This window comes from Bos indicus, chromosome 9 (genome assembly GCF_029378745.1).
Source record: "Bos indicus isolate NIAB-ARS_2022 breed Sahiwal x Tharparkar chromosome 9, NIAB-ARS_B.indTharparkar_mat_pri_1.0, whole genome shotgun sequence".
Taxonomy (NCBI): domain Eukaryota; kingdom Metazoa; phylum Chordata; class Mammalia; order Artiodactyla; family Bovidae; genus Bos; species Bos indicus.
This window is the reverse complement of record NC_091768.1, coordinates 39,084,582-39,101,542: the sequence shown is the minus strand read 5'-3', so window position 1 is coordinate 39,101,542 and position 16,961 is coordinate 39,084,582. Positions and strand designations below refer to the sequence as shown.

The 16,961-nt window shown below is 46.8% G+C and overlaps 1 protein-coding gene across 6 annotated transcripts in view; it reads right to left on the bottom strand.

The window, feature by feature from the left end:
• The window catches only part of TRAF3IP2 (TRAF3 interacting protein 2), a 44,912-nt gene extending 31,005 nt beyond the window's left edge, over positions 1–13,907 (bottom strand). For 2 of the 6 annotated variants that reach the window (XR_011568316.1, XR_011568317.1), the window contains exons 1-2: positions 13,425–13,907; positions 7–837 (exon numbers count right to left, since the gene is read on the bottom strand). Coding sequence is in view for 2 of the 6 variants with exons in the window: in XM_070795492.1 (XP_070651593.1) it covers positions 7–829 (823 nt within the window). In the remaining 4 variants the exon portion in view is untranslated. Of the gene's footprint in view, positions 1–6; positions 838–13,424 lie in introns of those variants that run through there. The other 4 variants (XM_070795492.1, XM_070795493.1, XR_011568318.1 and 1 more) reach the window with 3 other exon arrangements.
• Between the last annotated feature and the right edge of the window lie 3,054 nt (positions 13,908–16,961).

Sequence of the window (16,961 nt, the reverse complement as noted above, 5' to 3'; positions counted from 1 at the left end):
ACTTACATGGCACCTGGTGGTCAGGGTCTCCAGGACAATAGTAGTGATAGTTCCACTGAGCTTGCACGGAGGGCTCGGGGGGCAGCATCTGTGCACATGCTGGGTATCTCTGAGGTTCACACTGATGGAACTCCCTGGATCTGAGAGGTCTGGGGAGGTCCTGGAGGTAACACACGGAGGTGAGGGGTAGTGGCCTTTCCAGTTGCCTGATGCCCAGGACATCCTGCGGCTGTGAATCATACCCCGTGTCTATTGTAGGTGGGTCTGGGGCTGCTCGGTTCCTGAGAGGCCGGGGCACCATCTCCTGGCTACCACTTTGGGGGTCTGCTGAGGCATTAGGTACACTTTGGTCAGATTTGTCAGAGTCATGGCCAGTGTCAGGGGAAGTTGCTGAAAGCCAAGATCCCAGCCATTGATTATGTTTTTCCATAATGGAAAACTGATGCTCCTGGGGGAGGGCTCCAGCCACAGACTGAGTCTCAGGCTCTCCGGCTGCACAGGAGCCTGAGGTGAAGTCTTTGCTGGGATCCATGTGTCTCCTCCACAAGCTGTCTTCACTCTCTGCCAAGACTTTGGCGCGCAGGCAGGTGACCCTCGGGGACACAGGCTGCTGGAGATTTGATAGTTGCAGGGGCAGGTGAGCCTGAGGAAAGTCTCTGGAGGAAGACTGAGCAGTTGGGGATGCAGACAAGTTGTTAGGCACCATGTTCCTTGCATCTGGAGCAGCCAGTTCTGACTCCTCTGCCAGGGAATATTCTGAGAGGGGTTTCAGCAACTGACTTGGGTATGGTTCCGATTCATCCACCTCCACAGGAATGCTTCGGTTCATTCTAGTGTCTGGAACAAGAGAAAACATGCCACAACCTCAGGAGTCAGGTCAGTTCTTGAAGTCCCCACTTCATGACCTTAAGGGACCCCATTCAAGATGTGGTTTAAATTAACAGTAGAATGACACCAGCGTGCTGGCAGAGCCCCCAGTCACGTAAAATCATTTGCTTATCCTCCAGGGAAAGGCACTAAGACTTATGAAGATCATTTTTTCTGGAAGGCTATTCAAAGAATGTGACTGGACCATCATGCGGTAGAAGTCATACACCAGCAAGGGGAAGACACAGATGAAAACCAATGGCCAATTTCTGAGGAAAGAGAAATGATCAGTATGTGGATTGCTTCATGTGTGTCTGGAATCCATGATGAAAGAAATATCAGTAACAGATGTGGAATGACCTCCAAAATATACTGTTAAGTGATAAGAAAAAAAAAAAAAAAGCAAGGTGCAGACCAATGTGTAAATGGTGCTGCTATTTTGTGGGAAAAAATTAGGAGAGGGGAATGTGTGAGTATGTGTGTGTGTGTGCATATCTGCTTGCACACGTATAAAATGTGTATGGAGGACACATAAGACATTGGTGCATTGGTTGCCTTTGAGAATGGGGCTAAGCTGAGGGAGAGGAGGATGAGGGAGAATTTTCACCGTCTGAGCTTTTAAACTATTGCTCCATGTGACCTATTGCCTAATTTAAAAAGAAAGAAAAAAAGAATTTTAAAGCCCGAGTTTAAAAAGCACTGGAAAAAAGGTCATAGTGACATTTTCCAGTTACAGCTATAGGTTATTTGGAGGACTTAATTCCCTCTTGCATGATGCCTGCACGACCATCTGGCCTGTGATGTAGCAGCTCCATGGACAAGGCTCAATAAACTAGCCTTTAGCCCAAGCAGTCAGCCCACAGTCCAGGGAATACTGTTTTACCCATAGAAATAGAACTCTTAACCAACATGACAGAATGGGAAGGAAAATTGGCCTCCCCTTATCATCAGATCGGTTGAAATGATGCCCCAGAATACTTAGGCTCCAGGGGAAGCAAGGAGGCAGGTCAGGGGAAAAGATGTCTCTGAAGTGAGGATGGGGAGCCAGAGCAGGGACAGTGGGAGTGAAGGAGTCACGAGAAAAGACCCCAGCGGTCTGTTCTGTGAAGGCCTCGTACGTAACATGCCTCAAATGCCATACAGAGAAAAGGAGTGGTGCTGGCGGTTGGATCTTTAAATTCCTCTTTCATCCCTGTAGAATTTCAACCACACTCACTCACTGAGGGCTTACTGCCCCAAGGCACGATGCCCATCAGTTACTGCTCTAAGACAAGTTGGAAAAATAGGAATTCCCCTTCTCTTGAGCCTAGTACCCAACCCAGTGGCACCATGACAGCATGCATTTTAAGTAACATACTTTAGAAAATATTTTTATTTGGTTGCCACTAGGTCCTAGCTGCGGCATGTGGGGTCTAGTTCCTTGACGAGGACCAAGGTTTGAACCTGGGCCCCCTGCACGGGGAGCCTGGAGTCTTAGCCCCTGAACCACTAGGGAAGGCACATGCATTTTAAAATGCTGCCCCGCAGAAGCAGAAGTGGGATCAGTGGTTTCCCACATTTTTCTTCCTGGCCTATAAAAAGAGATGTCAGTTTGCCGTGTGTGTTCAGCAGTGTCTGACTCTTTTGCGACTGTATGGACTGTAGCCCATCAGACTCCTCTGGCCACGGGATTTCTCAGGCAAAAATACTGGAGTGGGTTGCCATTTCCTTCTGCGGGGGATCTTCCTGTACCAGGGGTTGAACTGAGTCTCCTGCATTGCGGGCAGATCCTTTACCGCTTGACCCATCAGGAAAGCCCGAGTTTTCCTTGCACTCTGCCAAATGAATGTCCGCTAACACTTCTCTGACCCTCACTTGGTATCAGACTTACCATCTGCTCCAAACAACCTCTGTACCACTTTCTCACAAGAGAAAATTCTTCAGGCTCCCAGTCCCAGCCTTCCCTCCCTCCTTGCCGTGGGCTTTCTAGGTTGCTGTCTAGTCTGGGTGTGCTTCCGGCCCCACGGCTCTGCAGAGAAGAGACCTCAGCACCGAAACTGATTAGACCCTGGAAAAACACACACCTTTCAACCGATATCAGTTGATTAGACCTACCCAAAACACACATATTTCAACTTCTGAGCATTTAAAAATGTTCACCATTGTTTTCCTTTCTTTCTCACAGTTTTTCTACAGCTCTGAAATTGGATATGCCATACAACATGCGCTTCAGCTGGTCAGGAAGCAAAAGTATTTTCCAAAGGACTGGCTGCATGTTACATAATCTTCAGCAAGCATCTGTGGACCCACAGCTGAATGATGGGGGTCGGGGAGGGGGACGGGGGGAGGGTGGAGAAGCTGCCAGAGAACCAGCCAACAAAAGAACTAAATGCTGTCGGCTGTTTCTTGGTATGCGATTCATTTTCATTTTCTACATTTCAGGTACAATTGTTTATATTCTCCCTGGGTTTCAAATGTGAATGCCTTAGAAGTGCTTCCCTAAAACTTATAAAATTAAATTTAAAAAGTTGCAAATGCTCTTCCAGCTGAGGAGATTTCAAGGACTTGGAGGAAGCTAATAAAAAGGGTGACAAGGGCGGCCATCTCTGGAGTGTGGTCACATAACTGGAATTCTGAGGTCGTGTCCTAGGGAGGGAATTCTAGATTTGAAACTGGTCTGAAAAGGAACAAGTGGTTCCTTGGATGATAGTGAATAAACCTGGCATGGCAATGAACAGCCTTTCAGGAAAACTATGGGATTAGTAATTTTTAACAAACACAGTGAACACCCATATTTTAAATCTGTCACTACAAATATTCAAACAGCAAATGACTACTGATCCCTGTTGTGTGTCTGACACTGTGCTGTGAACCCCTTCTTCTGAAGCATAAGCTTAATTAAAATTCTTTTACAGTTGATACCTACAAGTGACACATAACTCAAGAGGTCCAAGAGGATATCTATTAAAAGGTAAACAAAATTATTTCTGGAGACATAAAACATTATTCCTACCTTCAGGTGGTTTGTAATCCAGCTGAAGGTAAATGACTAGTACAGGAAATCAAACTAATACAAATCGAGGGCCTTTGCACTTGCCATTTCTTCTTCTTCAAACACTCTTCCCCTACATATCTGCGTGGCTTGCTATCTTTCTTTTTTAAGTCTTTACTCAGCTCTCACTTTCTCCATGAGGGCTCCTTGGTCACCCTCTAAAATATTTACATGTTCCCATCACTCCGCCTCCCCTTCCTACTCTATCCTTCTCTCAGCAGTTGTCACCATTGTATATACTAAAAAAAAAAGACGTTATCAATTCTAATACCTACTACAATATTCCTTGTGTATTGTCTCTCCTCTCCCCCCAGGATGTAAGCTTCATGAGGGTGTGATTTTCGACTCTTCTGTTCACAGCTGTATTCCCAGCATCTAGAATTATACCTGGTACCTAGCAGGCGCTCAATAACTATTTGTTGAATGAATGAAGGACCAGTGCCTGTTTTAGAGAGGAGACAGATCCATGTAGCTGGAAGAATCCCTGACTGTGAGGAAATCAGGTCTGTGAAGGGTGACAGGGAGGATTTGGTGGGCCAAGTCCTCCGAGTTCTTGAAATTAGACCACATGGGTACCCTTCCCTCTTCCTCTCAAATATGTATTAAGCTCCACTAAGTGTCAGGCCCTGAGGCCAGGCCTGAAGAGGTCCCATCCATGACGGGGCTGACCTCAACCCTTGCTGGCAGAGTAACAGTGAGCCTATCCCGCAGCATGATGGGGTATCTGCTCAGACACGGAGTACCCGGCCTCCTCCTACATCCTCAGCAGCGGGTGGGGCAGGCCTGCGCCCACCACAAGGGCCCCTCCGGCCCTAGACCTCAGCCAGAACTGACAGAACAACCCTGCCACCCTCCTGAGGGTGTCACAGAGAATACAATGCCACATCAGAGGGCCATGGGCAGATCAGTGGGTTGGGTCGGAAGTAGCAGTTTTATTTTTTGGTCTTCAATGTCAATATTGTAATAAAAAAGATACCTAGACATTAAAAAACATTAACTCAGTATCCCACCTCTCCTAACCATTTCCATTTCCCCTGTTTTACTCCAGACCTCTTCTATATGCTATGCAGGTGGTTGTAACCCTGGCACAGCCTGTGTTCCCATCTCCCTCAGAGGGTGCAAATTGGCTTTAAGCAAAAAAGCTGTTTTCTAGCCATGATCTAGAGAAGTCTGTGATCCCGAGGAGGACAGAAGACCTCCCAGTTAGGGCCTGGAGAACCCCATTGGTGGCCGTGGTCTGGGCAGTCTCAGCTCATCAGCACGACACTGAGCTCAGAAAGCCGGGAGAGGCTGAGGCTGTTGGGGATGCAGCCGACAGATAAGTCTAGCTCATGGCTTCAGATCCCTGGGGACAGGGAGAGGCTGGCCAGCCATGGACCTCAGAAGAGTTTCTGACTCAGAAGCGCTTTCTGAGGCTCACAACTCAGATGCCCAGGCCCCACCCCTTGAGATTCTGAGAAGGCCAGAGCACGCTTTTGTTTCTAAGTCCCACAGGTTGGAGAAGGAAATGGCCACCCACTCCAGTATTCTTGCCTGGAGTATCCCATGGACAGAGGAGCCTGGCGGGCTACAGTCCATGGGGTCGGACACAACTGAGCGACTAAACCACCACCACCAAGTCCCACAGGTAAATAGGTCCTCTCATATTTTACCAAGGGAAGTGTCATCTGTACGATTTAGCCATGACTATCGGGATTTTTAAATCTAATGTCCTTGGACCTAATAATTTCATTTCCAAGAATTTCCTCTATAGAGAGATGCACTTATTTGGTAAAAACAAAGAGGCTTTGAAGATAGGCAATGCAGCAAGGTTTGTAACAGCAAAGACTGCAAAGGACTCACCCATCCAAAAAGCTTCTGCTTTTTTATAACTGTGGTTCAGCCTTGCAATGAATACTCCACATCTTTTTGAAAAGACTGAGGAAGTGCTGTGTGAACTGATTTGGAACTATCTCCAAAATTTATCGTGAAGTTAAAAAAGGCAGGAGCAGAACAGTGTGTAGAGTATATGTTATCCTTTGTCCAATCTAAGTCTGTCTGTGCCCACGCTGGGTGGTCAGAAAGCTGGAACAGAGGGTGCCTCCAGGAAGGGAATTGTGTGACTGGGAGTGGAGGCGGGCGGGAGACTTGCTTTTCAGAGCATTTTTTTACCTTTTAAGTTTTATACCAAGTGCCTGTATATCTACTTACAAGATAAAAACGGAAAAGGAAACGCTCCACCAGTGATTCTGATGTCCACAAAGATTAAGAGTCAATGAGAGAGAAGCACTGCTGAGACCACCCAGGAGAGAGTAAACTGTTCCTTAAAATACAAAAGACCATTCAGCAGAGGGTGAAGACATTTGTCCGCAGTGGGGATGGGTGGACTTGGAGTGGCACGAGCTAGGAATGGAAGACTAGCCCCAGGTCCACGTGTGTGCGTGCTAAGTCGCTTCAGTCGTGTCTGACTCTTTGTCACCCCATGGACTGTAGCCCATCAGGCTCCTCTGTCCATGGGATTCTCCAGGCAAGAATACTGGAGTGGTTTGCCATGCCCTCCTCCAGGGGATCTTCCCAATCCAGGGATCGAACCCAAGTCTCTTATGTCTACCTGCATTGGCAGGTGGGTTCTTTACCACTCCTGCCACCTGGAAAGCCGCTCCCTGCCGCCAGGTGCATACAACTAGGTGAACCAGTGATGCATGTGGGTCTGGTTCTTGGATCTGATTGACTCAAGAGACAGCAGTTTTCCTTCTCTGGAATCTCACTGCCCTTTGGACTGTGAGCTGTGGTTCTAGCCCTTAGATTCTGACCAGCATCTTCAAATCTGTCAGTTTTTCTGTCCCAGTCTCTCTGGCTTCCTCTCTGCTTTCTCTCCTTCCTGAGTAGCCCGGTTTGCAGATAATTATCAAGACATCAGCAGCTTTGACATCCCCTGTGGCGATGCTCCCTGGTGTCCCAGTCACAGAATTTCCCATTCAGTCTGTCTGTCTGTCTGTCTGTCTCTCTCTCATTGCCTCCAAGTCTTTGCTCACGTCTGTTCCCAGCAAACTTTCTTTCCTCCAGCACATTCTGCCTCTGATCAATCTGTCTGATTTCATAGTCCCACATTTCTCATCTCATAGTTCATCCAAAACTTCTTTTCCTCCCATCATGTCTGCCTGTCTTTCTGCAGGTCTGTCACGATTAGACCCTAACCTTGCTGTGCACAGGACACAAGTCTCTTTCAGCACACATATTCAGATCTGATGTCCATGTTCACAGTTAACTATGGCTTCTGCCATCCAGAAAGGCTTATCCTGAATCAATACATATTTCTATGATGTGGAAAATATGCAGGACTTAGATGTACAGACTCTAGAGTCAAGCTCCCTATGATTGGATTCTTTCTCTGCTAGTGGCATGATTGAAGCTGAAACTCCAATACTTTGGCCACCTGATGTGAAGAGCTGACTCATTTGAAAAGACCCTGATGCTGAGAAAGATTGAGGGCAGGAGGAGAAGGGGACAACAGAGGATGAGATGGTTGGATGGCATCACCGACTCAATGGACATGAGTTTGGGTAAACTCTGGGAATTAGTGATGGACAGGGAGGCCTGGCGTGCTGTGGTTCATGGGGTCGCAAGAGTCGGACACGACTGAGTGACTGAACTAAACTGAAGTGGCATGATTAGATGTGTGACCTTGAGAAAATTACTGATCTTCTCTGGGCCTCATTTTTCTTATCTGTAAAGTGTGTGGAGGGGAGATAACAGCATTTGCCCCACAGGAGGGTATTGCGAGGATAAAGGAAGAAGGTGTAAATAAAGTGCTGACTGTAGAGTCTGGCCCATATCAAGCTCTCCAAAAACAAAGGTTATTTTGTTATTATTTTTACAACAAATAGTTGGCTTTGGAATTGTTTTTCTAGATCATGTTTGCTTGTTTTATACTTGGATGCTAAAACTATTACATAAACCTGGCGTGCTGTAGTCATGGGGTTGCAAAGAGATGAGACTTAGTGACTGAACAACAGCAAAGTGTATGGAGTCTGTATCTTTTTAACCAACGTGTATTTTCGGCAGATTTGGTACACATCATCTCACCTGGTCCTGAAACATCTGGGTCAGAGGAGGGATATGTGGTATCACTACCATTCCTACTATAGAGAGCCTTAGGCCCAGCTTTTTCAAAGTCACAGCCAATTCCAGCCTACAGATCTCCAAGCTCTTTCCATTAAACCACATAGATCAGACACTGGCAAACCTTTTCTGTAAAGAACCAGACAGTAAATAGTTCATTCCTGTGGACCACAAACTGTCTTTGTCTCATACTCTGCTTTTAGGTTAGCTCATTTGTACACAACCCTTTAAAAGAATAAATTCTTAGCAATAGGCAGGTATAGAAATAGACCATGGGCCACCTTCGGCTCAAGGGTTGTAGTTTATCAACCTCTGATATACATTATGCTGATAAATCAATATGCACTCAACGAAATGGATATACTTAAGAAAGCTGACCCTTTCTAACAATGATTGTTAATATTTGTCAAATGTTTACATCTGTTTTGTTCAAATGTAATTCCAGGTCAAATATTGTTCCAGGTGTTTTGGATGTATTACCTTATCCTCACAGACACCCTATTCGTAGGCACTGTGTCAGCCCTATTTTAGGAATGGGGAAACCGAACACAGGGAGGTTAAGTAACTTTCTCAAGGCCACAGAGCTAGTAAAGAGCAGAGCTAGGGTTCAAACCCAGGCAGTTCAGCAGCAGAGCTGTGCACCGAATCCTCCTGATTCTTGGTTGGAAGCATGGACTTGCACAGCTTTTGGGGGCAGCAGAGAAAGGGGATGGCAGGAGCTGAGTAAACCTTAGAAGCTTCTGGAATAAATAGGTTTCAGAACCATTCACCTTGAAGCTAAGGAGGCGTGGATACCTGCCACCTGTGTTTTATGAAGAATGGCCAGGCTGGAAACCTGTGATGGCTTTCCTTCATGCCACTACAATAGAGGATATGGGTGAGACTGCCGAGGCATCTTGATGTGAGAAAAGCACTTGATTGGATCTCATTAAATTTTAATCATAAACTGAATTCAAAATAAATTGAAAACTTGTTGACAGAGCACAAACAAAGGGTGATGATAAATGGCGATGCATCTAGAGAGGGGATATTTTCCAGGGGACGCCTCTGAGGCAAGGACGGATGGGATTTAATGAAGGTGTTATGTCCCTGGAAGAAGACAAATAGCAGAGCAAGAAGCAGGGGAAGGGCAGGAGTGAGCAGCCTGAGTAATTAATAACCCACATTACTAGCTCCTAAATGATCAAGTCTTGCTGTTACCAACTGCTTGGATTTTTTTTTTAAAGCATTCTTTGGGTCAACCCAAAGGGTTGAAAGGCCCTAGAGACACAGCATGAATATTTTGGGGGGAATATATTAATAAATATATAAATTTACAGCTAGGAAGAGCCTCAGATCCAATTTGGATCAGATCTTTGCAATCGCAGATTCTCAAGGTCTTACTTCATTCTCCAGGGAGTAATTTTTTTTTATAAGTGTTTGAAAGTTCTGGATTAAAAAAACAACAAGACTTTAAACTCATTAACATTCTTCATTTACTACCCAAACGCATGCAAACTTTCCCAACGTCAGTTGGCTTAGTGGAAGTTGGTTTTGAGTGAACTGTGTGGCTCAGGTTCAAATTCCAGTGAGTAAATATTTCCAAGTTTACTTGCAGAATTTCCCAGACAGAGAAGTTCTTCCACTTGGTTTGCCAGAGGACTGGAAGCAGTGGTGAGCCCTGGAGATGAGGGAACGTTTACTGCCCTTGTTCGGGTCCTGCACAGAACAGCTCATAGCAGGCCGAAGGCAGTGCAGCGTGACCCGACCTGATTACAAGTTCGCTCTGGAACTCCTCTGAGCTGCTCAACTGGCGGACGGGGCTAATGGGAATGGACTGACTCCACCGTGCTGGAAGCTAGTAAAAACCGTTTAGAGAACAACCTCAAACCAACCCATGGGTTCTTTTGTTTGTTTGTTTCAGATAAGGTTTCTCTAAACACACATTTGTGATTCTTAATTCAGTCCAGACCCCAGAGTGAAGAAGAAGGGGCAGAAAGGAAAAAATCTGGAGAGGGAGAAGAAGGGATGGAAAGGAGGAAAGGAAAATGGAAGAGAAGCCAGAAGAGTGGGAAACTTTGAAGGAAAAGTTAAAAAAAATTTGTCCTTTATTGGTGGAGGACAGAGGCTCACTTAAATTGTGATTTAGATGTGTTGCTGGGTAAGACAAGGGGCAGCTGGAAGGGGAGGGAGAGAATGAGTGCAGGTAAAAGGCAAGAGTGTTGGAGGGGAGCTGCTGAGCCCAGAAGAGTCTGGGCCAACAGCACAGAGAAGGAAGGGCACCAGGAGGAGACCTGGGAACCCCGCCTGGGAGAGGAAGAAGGAAAAACACTGGTACCGTTAGTGCAGGAAACAGGGAGGTGGGAAAAGCCAAGTTCCCATCATCACTGAAGGAGCTGCCCAGACCTCAGCCAGCCTGGGTCTTCAGGGTGAAGGAAGGGCGTCATGTGGGCTGGGGGCTCCTGTCAGTCCCAAGCGACTTGATCTCAGCGGCCTTATCAGGAAATCACTCCAGACTGGCACAGGTCATGAGGGGGATGAAAGCTCACCTTCCTCCCTCAGCCAGTTTATAGCTTCAAGTCTCCAGGAAGTTCTGTGTGTATACACACATACACACACACATGCACACAAACACACATGCACAGAGGGAGAGAGTGAGCTTAACTCTCAGGCATCATCGCACACGTGGGTGAGCAGGAAGCCTGCTGGGCAAGAGACGCAAAGAATGTCGAATGTCTGAGGGAGAAGGACAGCCTGGGCTTCATGAACTAAAAATACCTCGGTGACAATGCACTAGAAGAAGCAGAAGGGGCCCAGGAGAGAGCTGCTGGACTCTAATCCTCAGATGCTTTCTCACGGAAGGGCTGCAGGGTTGTTTTGATAAGGAAATATGATCAAACATTAGGGGTCATTTCATTGGATCTGAAAGGAATTTACAGTTTAATATGCCTCATCTGTGTGCTCTTTTTTTTCCCATGCAGCAGTTGCCTGCAATTCATATGTGTTTTGAAAGGCTACTCGAAAATTGTCCATCATGGAAAAATGATTTGAATTCAGGGTATTTCCAAGATTTCAACTCTTTAAAACATAGATTTAATTTAGGCAAACTACCCGCATAGCTGATCTTTCTGAGTGCCTGCAACTGTGATTCTGAATTTCTGCAGCTATGACTGCCTTCTCCTTATTTTCAGAGCATTTGAAAGTCACTAGCTCCTTAATTTTGAGAAGCAGGCTTAAATATTTTCCATCTTTGAACCCTCCCAAAGTGAGTATCCCTGAGTTAACAGTCTTCTCCCCGACACGCCCAGACTTCACGCTTAGTCAGCTCACCCCAAGCACATAGCAAAGCAGGGGCCGCCATCACAAACGACACAAGATGAAGAATGTCTGTGGGTGGTCTTTCTGGGTCAAAGCTTGGCTGGCAGCAAACTACAGTTGGCTTGATTTCAGATAATGGTGCATGTTATTTGAAAATAAAAATCAGTTAACGCATCACAGGTGAAACATCTTGAAATTCCTGTCCTCTCATCCCAGAATGAGAGAGAGAGCCATCTGAAAGCATGATGAGGACCATACCAGGGCCTTCGTATTCCACAGAAACAGCTGAGCAATACCAAAAGCCCTGAGTCAGCCCATCCCACTCAACCAGGGCCCCTGTGAACTGTATGGAGGGAGAGAATTAGCTCAAAAGAAACAATGATTTTTTTTTTTTTTTTTTAACAAAGTAGTGGTTTGGAAAAGGTTAAGAATTCAGGGTGTTTACCATCTAGTAATGTGTCCGATCCTAGTCATCACCCTTACATGGTATCAGGACGTGCTTCACAGCTTCCTTTCACCTCCCATTAAAGGCCCCACACAAAGCGACTGGTCTAGCCAAAGAGTCATTCCCAGCTCCAGCTAAGTCAGTAACACAGCCTTCTGGAGCCAGGCCTGTGAGCCAGCTCTCTGGCGCTGCCTGGACTCTGTGGGCAAGTGCACAGGCCATTTCTTCCTGGGTAACCCAAATGGGACATAAACTAATTCAAGAAACCCCCTGTGTTCTCCTATTTTACTAGAGTCAAAAATAATACCTAAATTCCAGGCAACTCTCCCACAGAGCATGTGGCTGCCCAGTACCCTCCCCTACCCCACCCCAGCCTTCCACCCAGACTAAGGCTTCACCTTTTATAGATGAGTGAAACGAATCAGAGCAGTTTATGTGGAAGAAACCTGAGCGCCCCCAAGGTGTTTGATAGTATTCTGAGTGCTAGAGGGTAAAGAAGGATTAAGTCCTTTTCCTCCAGGGACTATCTAGTAGGAGAGTTAAGATTAATATATTTGAATCATCAGTAAACAAAACACATATCTTCTAAGACCGCCCACTATGACTACCCCTCTGGGATTCTCATCACCCTCGCCTTATTTTCTTAGAAGTGAATTTCAACATAATCTTAGCTCACCACCCCCATCCACATTTTATTGATGAAGAAATCCAGGCCCAAGTAAAAAGAAATAAATTGCCTAAGTCACAGAGTTGCAATGGCAACCCTCTCTAGTACTCTTGCCTGGAAAATCCCAGGACAGGGGAGCCTGGTGGGCTGCCGTCTATGGGGTCGCACAGAGTCGGACACGACTGAAATGACTTAGCAGCAGCAGCAGCAGCGTAGAGTCAGCAAGCAGAGAAGGAAGAATCTGAAACCAAGTTTCAGGTCCTCTGTTTTTATTATTTATTTTCCTGTTCATTTAAAAATATCCCCCTATACTAAGAGACTATCTTGAACTTTACAGTCACATGAAGCTTGATAAGCTTCTAAGATCAAATAACAGCACTTCTCTCCTTGCTTTTTCCTAAAGGCTCAGGCCGGCTGTCTCTGCCAGCAAATGCCTGGGTGGTGTGGGAGGGTGGAGGGCTGGGGCAGAGGGGCTGGCAGAGCCACAGCCAGCACGGAACAGGGTTGGACTTCCTGGCTCAAGAACAGGGTGTTGGTTTTTTTTCCCTGAGTGAAAGAGGGATCAAGAAAACTCGGGAATTCTCCTTCCACCTCTGCCGCGGATGCGTCCGCGGGCTGGAAGCCAAAGTCTTCGTTTTTGACTTCCCCGGTTCCCTCCCTGGAGAAGGGGGGTGAGGGAGGGGGAGGGGGGAAGTCTTCTTCATCAAAACTTGTGGGGACACTAAGTCCTCAAACACGGGGGGGGGGGTGTGGGTGTGTGTGTCTTTTCCTCAAAGAGTTAATCTTCGCTCTCCCGTCTGAAATACTAAACCACTGGCCCTGTCTCACAGCCGACACATAGCCGTCATGTTCTAAGCCGGAGCTGTCTCTCTATACACGAACCAACAAACGAAAGGTGGGGAGAGGCAGGCGGAGGAAAGCGAGACGGCACTTTCGGTAAAGGAGAAAGCAGTGTTTTGGAAAATGGATCAGAAGTTAAGACGTAAGGTCAGTCAGGTGACAACTGAACCACTTACCTTAGAGCCGCCAAGGACAGACAGACTGGCCACGGGTGGTCACGCTCTCTCCTTCTCGGGGCCACTCTACCTTGGGTCGCTCCAGGCCTCCCTGCACCCTCTCCCGGCCCAGGTAAGCCGTGGAACAGGCTCCGAAGCAGGAAGTGGAAGCTGTATGCAAATTTCTACCGAGGCTAGGAAGCCTCTGCTCAAAAATCTCCCTGTGGGCAGTGAATCAACAGCCGCTGAGAAGTCACTTTACTTCTTAAAACAGAAACCTTCATTCACTAGAAAAGGCCACTAGCCAATTAGGCTGCTTTTTTTTTTTTTTTCCATCACCCAGCTAAGTAACTGCTGAGGAATGTTCCCTGAACCTCAGGGTTGTCGAAGCACCCAGGCCTGAGACGCTGCCCCGGGAGGGGTGGTAAGATGGGTTATTCATTAGCAGCTCCAGAGCAGGAAACCGGGGTGGGGCAGATTCTCTAACTGCATTTACTGCTCTTAATCACAAAGGGAGGACTCACTGCCCATCCCCCGCCCCCACCCCAACACACACATTCCTTACCCCATCCACAGGCATGAAAAAGTGACTATTTTTAAGAAAACACACACACACAAACACACACAGTCTTCCTCTGGCTGCATTTTTCATGTCCTCAAGTTTATTTCTTCATCTTTCCTTCTCCTTGTTTGACCGGTGCCTACAGAATTTGTTGCTGAAGGAGACACTAGAAACAGGATGGCCAGGACAGCAGACTGCAATGGGAGCTGTGGTGGCCAGGGTGTGACCTCAGTTGCCCATTGGCCAGCTGGGTGTGGGCAGGTGTACTGTGCTCCAGCTGCTCTGCCTGCCAGTTGAGTCCAGAGGGTCAGCCCATTACCCTGGTCATCTCGTTTTTGCCAATAGATATGACAGATAAAGATATGTATATCTATATACATTTATTCACTGTTGTTTCTAACACTTATCACTGTGCCCAGAACATAGCAGGCAAGCATGACATAACTGCCAAATGACCAAAAAATGACAGAAATGTCTGGAAGAATGCGTATCAAACTATTAAGTAGTGATCACCTCCAGGAAAGAGGGTTGAGGGAAGGGGTGAGAATGGAAGGCTTTTATCCTATTCATTGCATAAAATATGTATACTATACATATATTGGGGCTTCCCTGGTGGCTCAGTGGTAAAAAAGCGGTTTTAAAAAAAAAAAAGTGGTAAAAAAGCTGAGATGAAGGAGACACTAGAGTTGCAGTTTCAATCCCTGGGTGGGGAAGAGCCCCTGAAAGAGGAAACAGCAACCCACTCCAGTATTCTTGCCTGGAAAATTTCATAGACAGAGGAGCCTAGTGGGCTACAGTGCATGGAGTCGCAAAGAGTCGGACACGACTGAGCACACAAACACCCACATGTCTGTACTGGATTCCTTTCCCCACAAGTGTGTGGTACTTCATTCATTAAAAAAAAAAAAAAAAAAGATTTAAAAATTGCACTTATTACCTTGGCCTTGAGTTTTCTGCCTCAAAACTATTATTATGACAGGCTTTTTTAGTTTAGGGGAAAATAATGGCACCCCACTCCAGTACTCTTGCCTGGAAAATCCCATGGACGGAGGAGCCTGGAAGGCTGCAGTCCGTGGGGTGCTAGAGTCGGACACGACTGAGCAACTTCACTTTCACTTTTCACTTTCATGCATTGGAGAAGGAATTGGCAACCCACTCCAGTGTTCTTCCCTGGAGAATCCCAGGGACGGGGAAGCCTGGTGGGCTGCCGTCTATGGGGTCACACAGAGTCGGACATGACTGAAGCAACTTAGCAGCTTAGCAGTGCTTTTTTGTACGGAGCTGTTGGTACCAGGATACTTTGAAAAAGCTATCACTGTTAGGAAATGAGAATAGAAAAGAGCAACAAAAGGAGAAAAAAAAGAGGGAGAGCAAAGAAAGGGTGGGGTGAGGACAGTTTTCATTTCTTTTAGACGCCTTTAAATGGATTGGGAAAAGCCCAGAAGACGCTCCTGTCAACTACTGCCTTTGGAATACAGCCCATCAGGAAGAACAAGAGGAATTTTTTTTTCTAGTTCTCCCACCAACTGTTTCCCCAGATGTGAGCCTAAGGGCCCTGCGGGGAGATACCAAGCACTGCAATGCTGCTCATAATTGCTGGTAGCTGGGCCTTCCTCTGGCTCAGTTTATCCTGAGCAGAACAGCAGCACTTGAGGAAGGAGTTAATGGGTCCTACCTACGAGCCCTTGCTGGGGCCCCACTGAAAAGCAGCCTGAGGATGTAAACTGTTTAGAGAGGAGGTCCTGAACACTAGAAACTTCCGTCTGAACATGCCTGTGGCCGTTAGTCAAATGTGGATGACAGGGGAAATGTCAGGGAGCACCTGGGAAATGAATACCTCCAGCCCTGCAGGAGACCCCACTGGTGTTCTCGGGCTGATACACACAGCCCTTTGGCTGCCCCCACAGAAGAGGAACTCTTCACCCAGGAACCACCATACAGTACTTGTTAGTGTATTTAATCCTCCAAAAAGTCCTGGAGATGAGTTTACTCCTGTCATTCCCACTTTACCTTTAAGGAATCTGGAGCTCGAGACAGAGAGTCACTTCTAAGGTCACACAGCTAGTCTGTGGAGAATTCCAGAACTGTCTCACTTCCAATAGGTGGATATTACCTCCCCTTCCTTGGTTGCCCTGCTGAAGTCTGCCCTTCCTATGTGTTTGGGTGGAGCACACTGAACTTGCTTTCTTTGCACAACTCTTGACAATTTAAGAGAGGGGGGATAAAGGTGTAAGTAATAAAAGGATGGATCTGAAACTGTGCCAGTTACCATGGTGCTGTGTTTATGCGATGCCGGCTGCTGTATACACAGTAGGCAGAGTACTCAGGAGGCAGACCAGCCTTCTTGTTCTGGTCCAGGAGGCAGGATAGGTGTTTGCCAGGTTCTAGAGTCGCTTAGTATTCTTGCATAATTAGATAAAGTCCAGCTCTTCCCACCTTCGTAAGCAAAATCATTTGGACCTAATGCTCTGGACTCGCTATACTATGGTTTTAACCCATGAAAAGAGAGGCAAAGATGAAAAGATTCATTCCTTGGACAAACCTTTTCCATTCTTAAACGCTATGATTTTAAGTGCTGGAAAGGCAGAGTGAAACTATGATACACCATGAGGAAGAGAAGAAAACTCCTATCCTTCATTCCCAGAGGATAGTCCTCACTCACAGAGTCCCCAGCACTGGTGACTCTCCCCACAACTGGGTTCCAGGACCGAGGCAAGAAGAGAAGAGGTGCCCCGGCTCCCAGCGCCTGGTCCTGCCTGCTCTTCTGGCTTACTCCAGTCCCGCAATCTTTAGTGAGTACTTGCCTCATTCTGGACATGTGCTGGGTGCTAGGCACGCAAACTGAAAGATGCTCAGGTTCTGTGTCTCTTTCAGAAGCAAAGAATTATGGAAATACAGGGAGTTCCAAACAAACTAGCCACCAGACATGGCTGTAGAGTCACTGGTTACTTCTTCTCCACTGCTGCGGTGGGATGCTTCTAGTTCAGAGGGGCTGC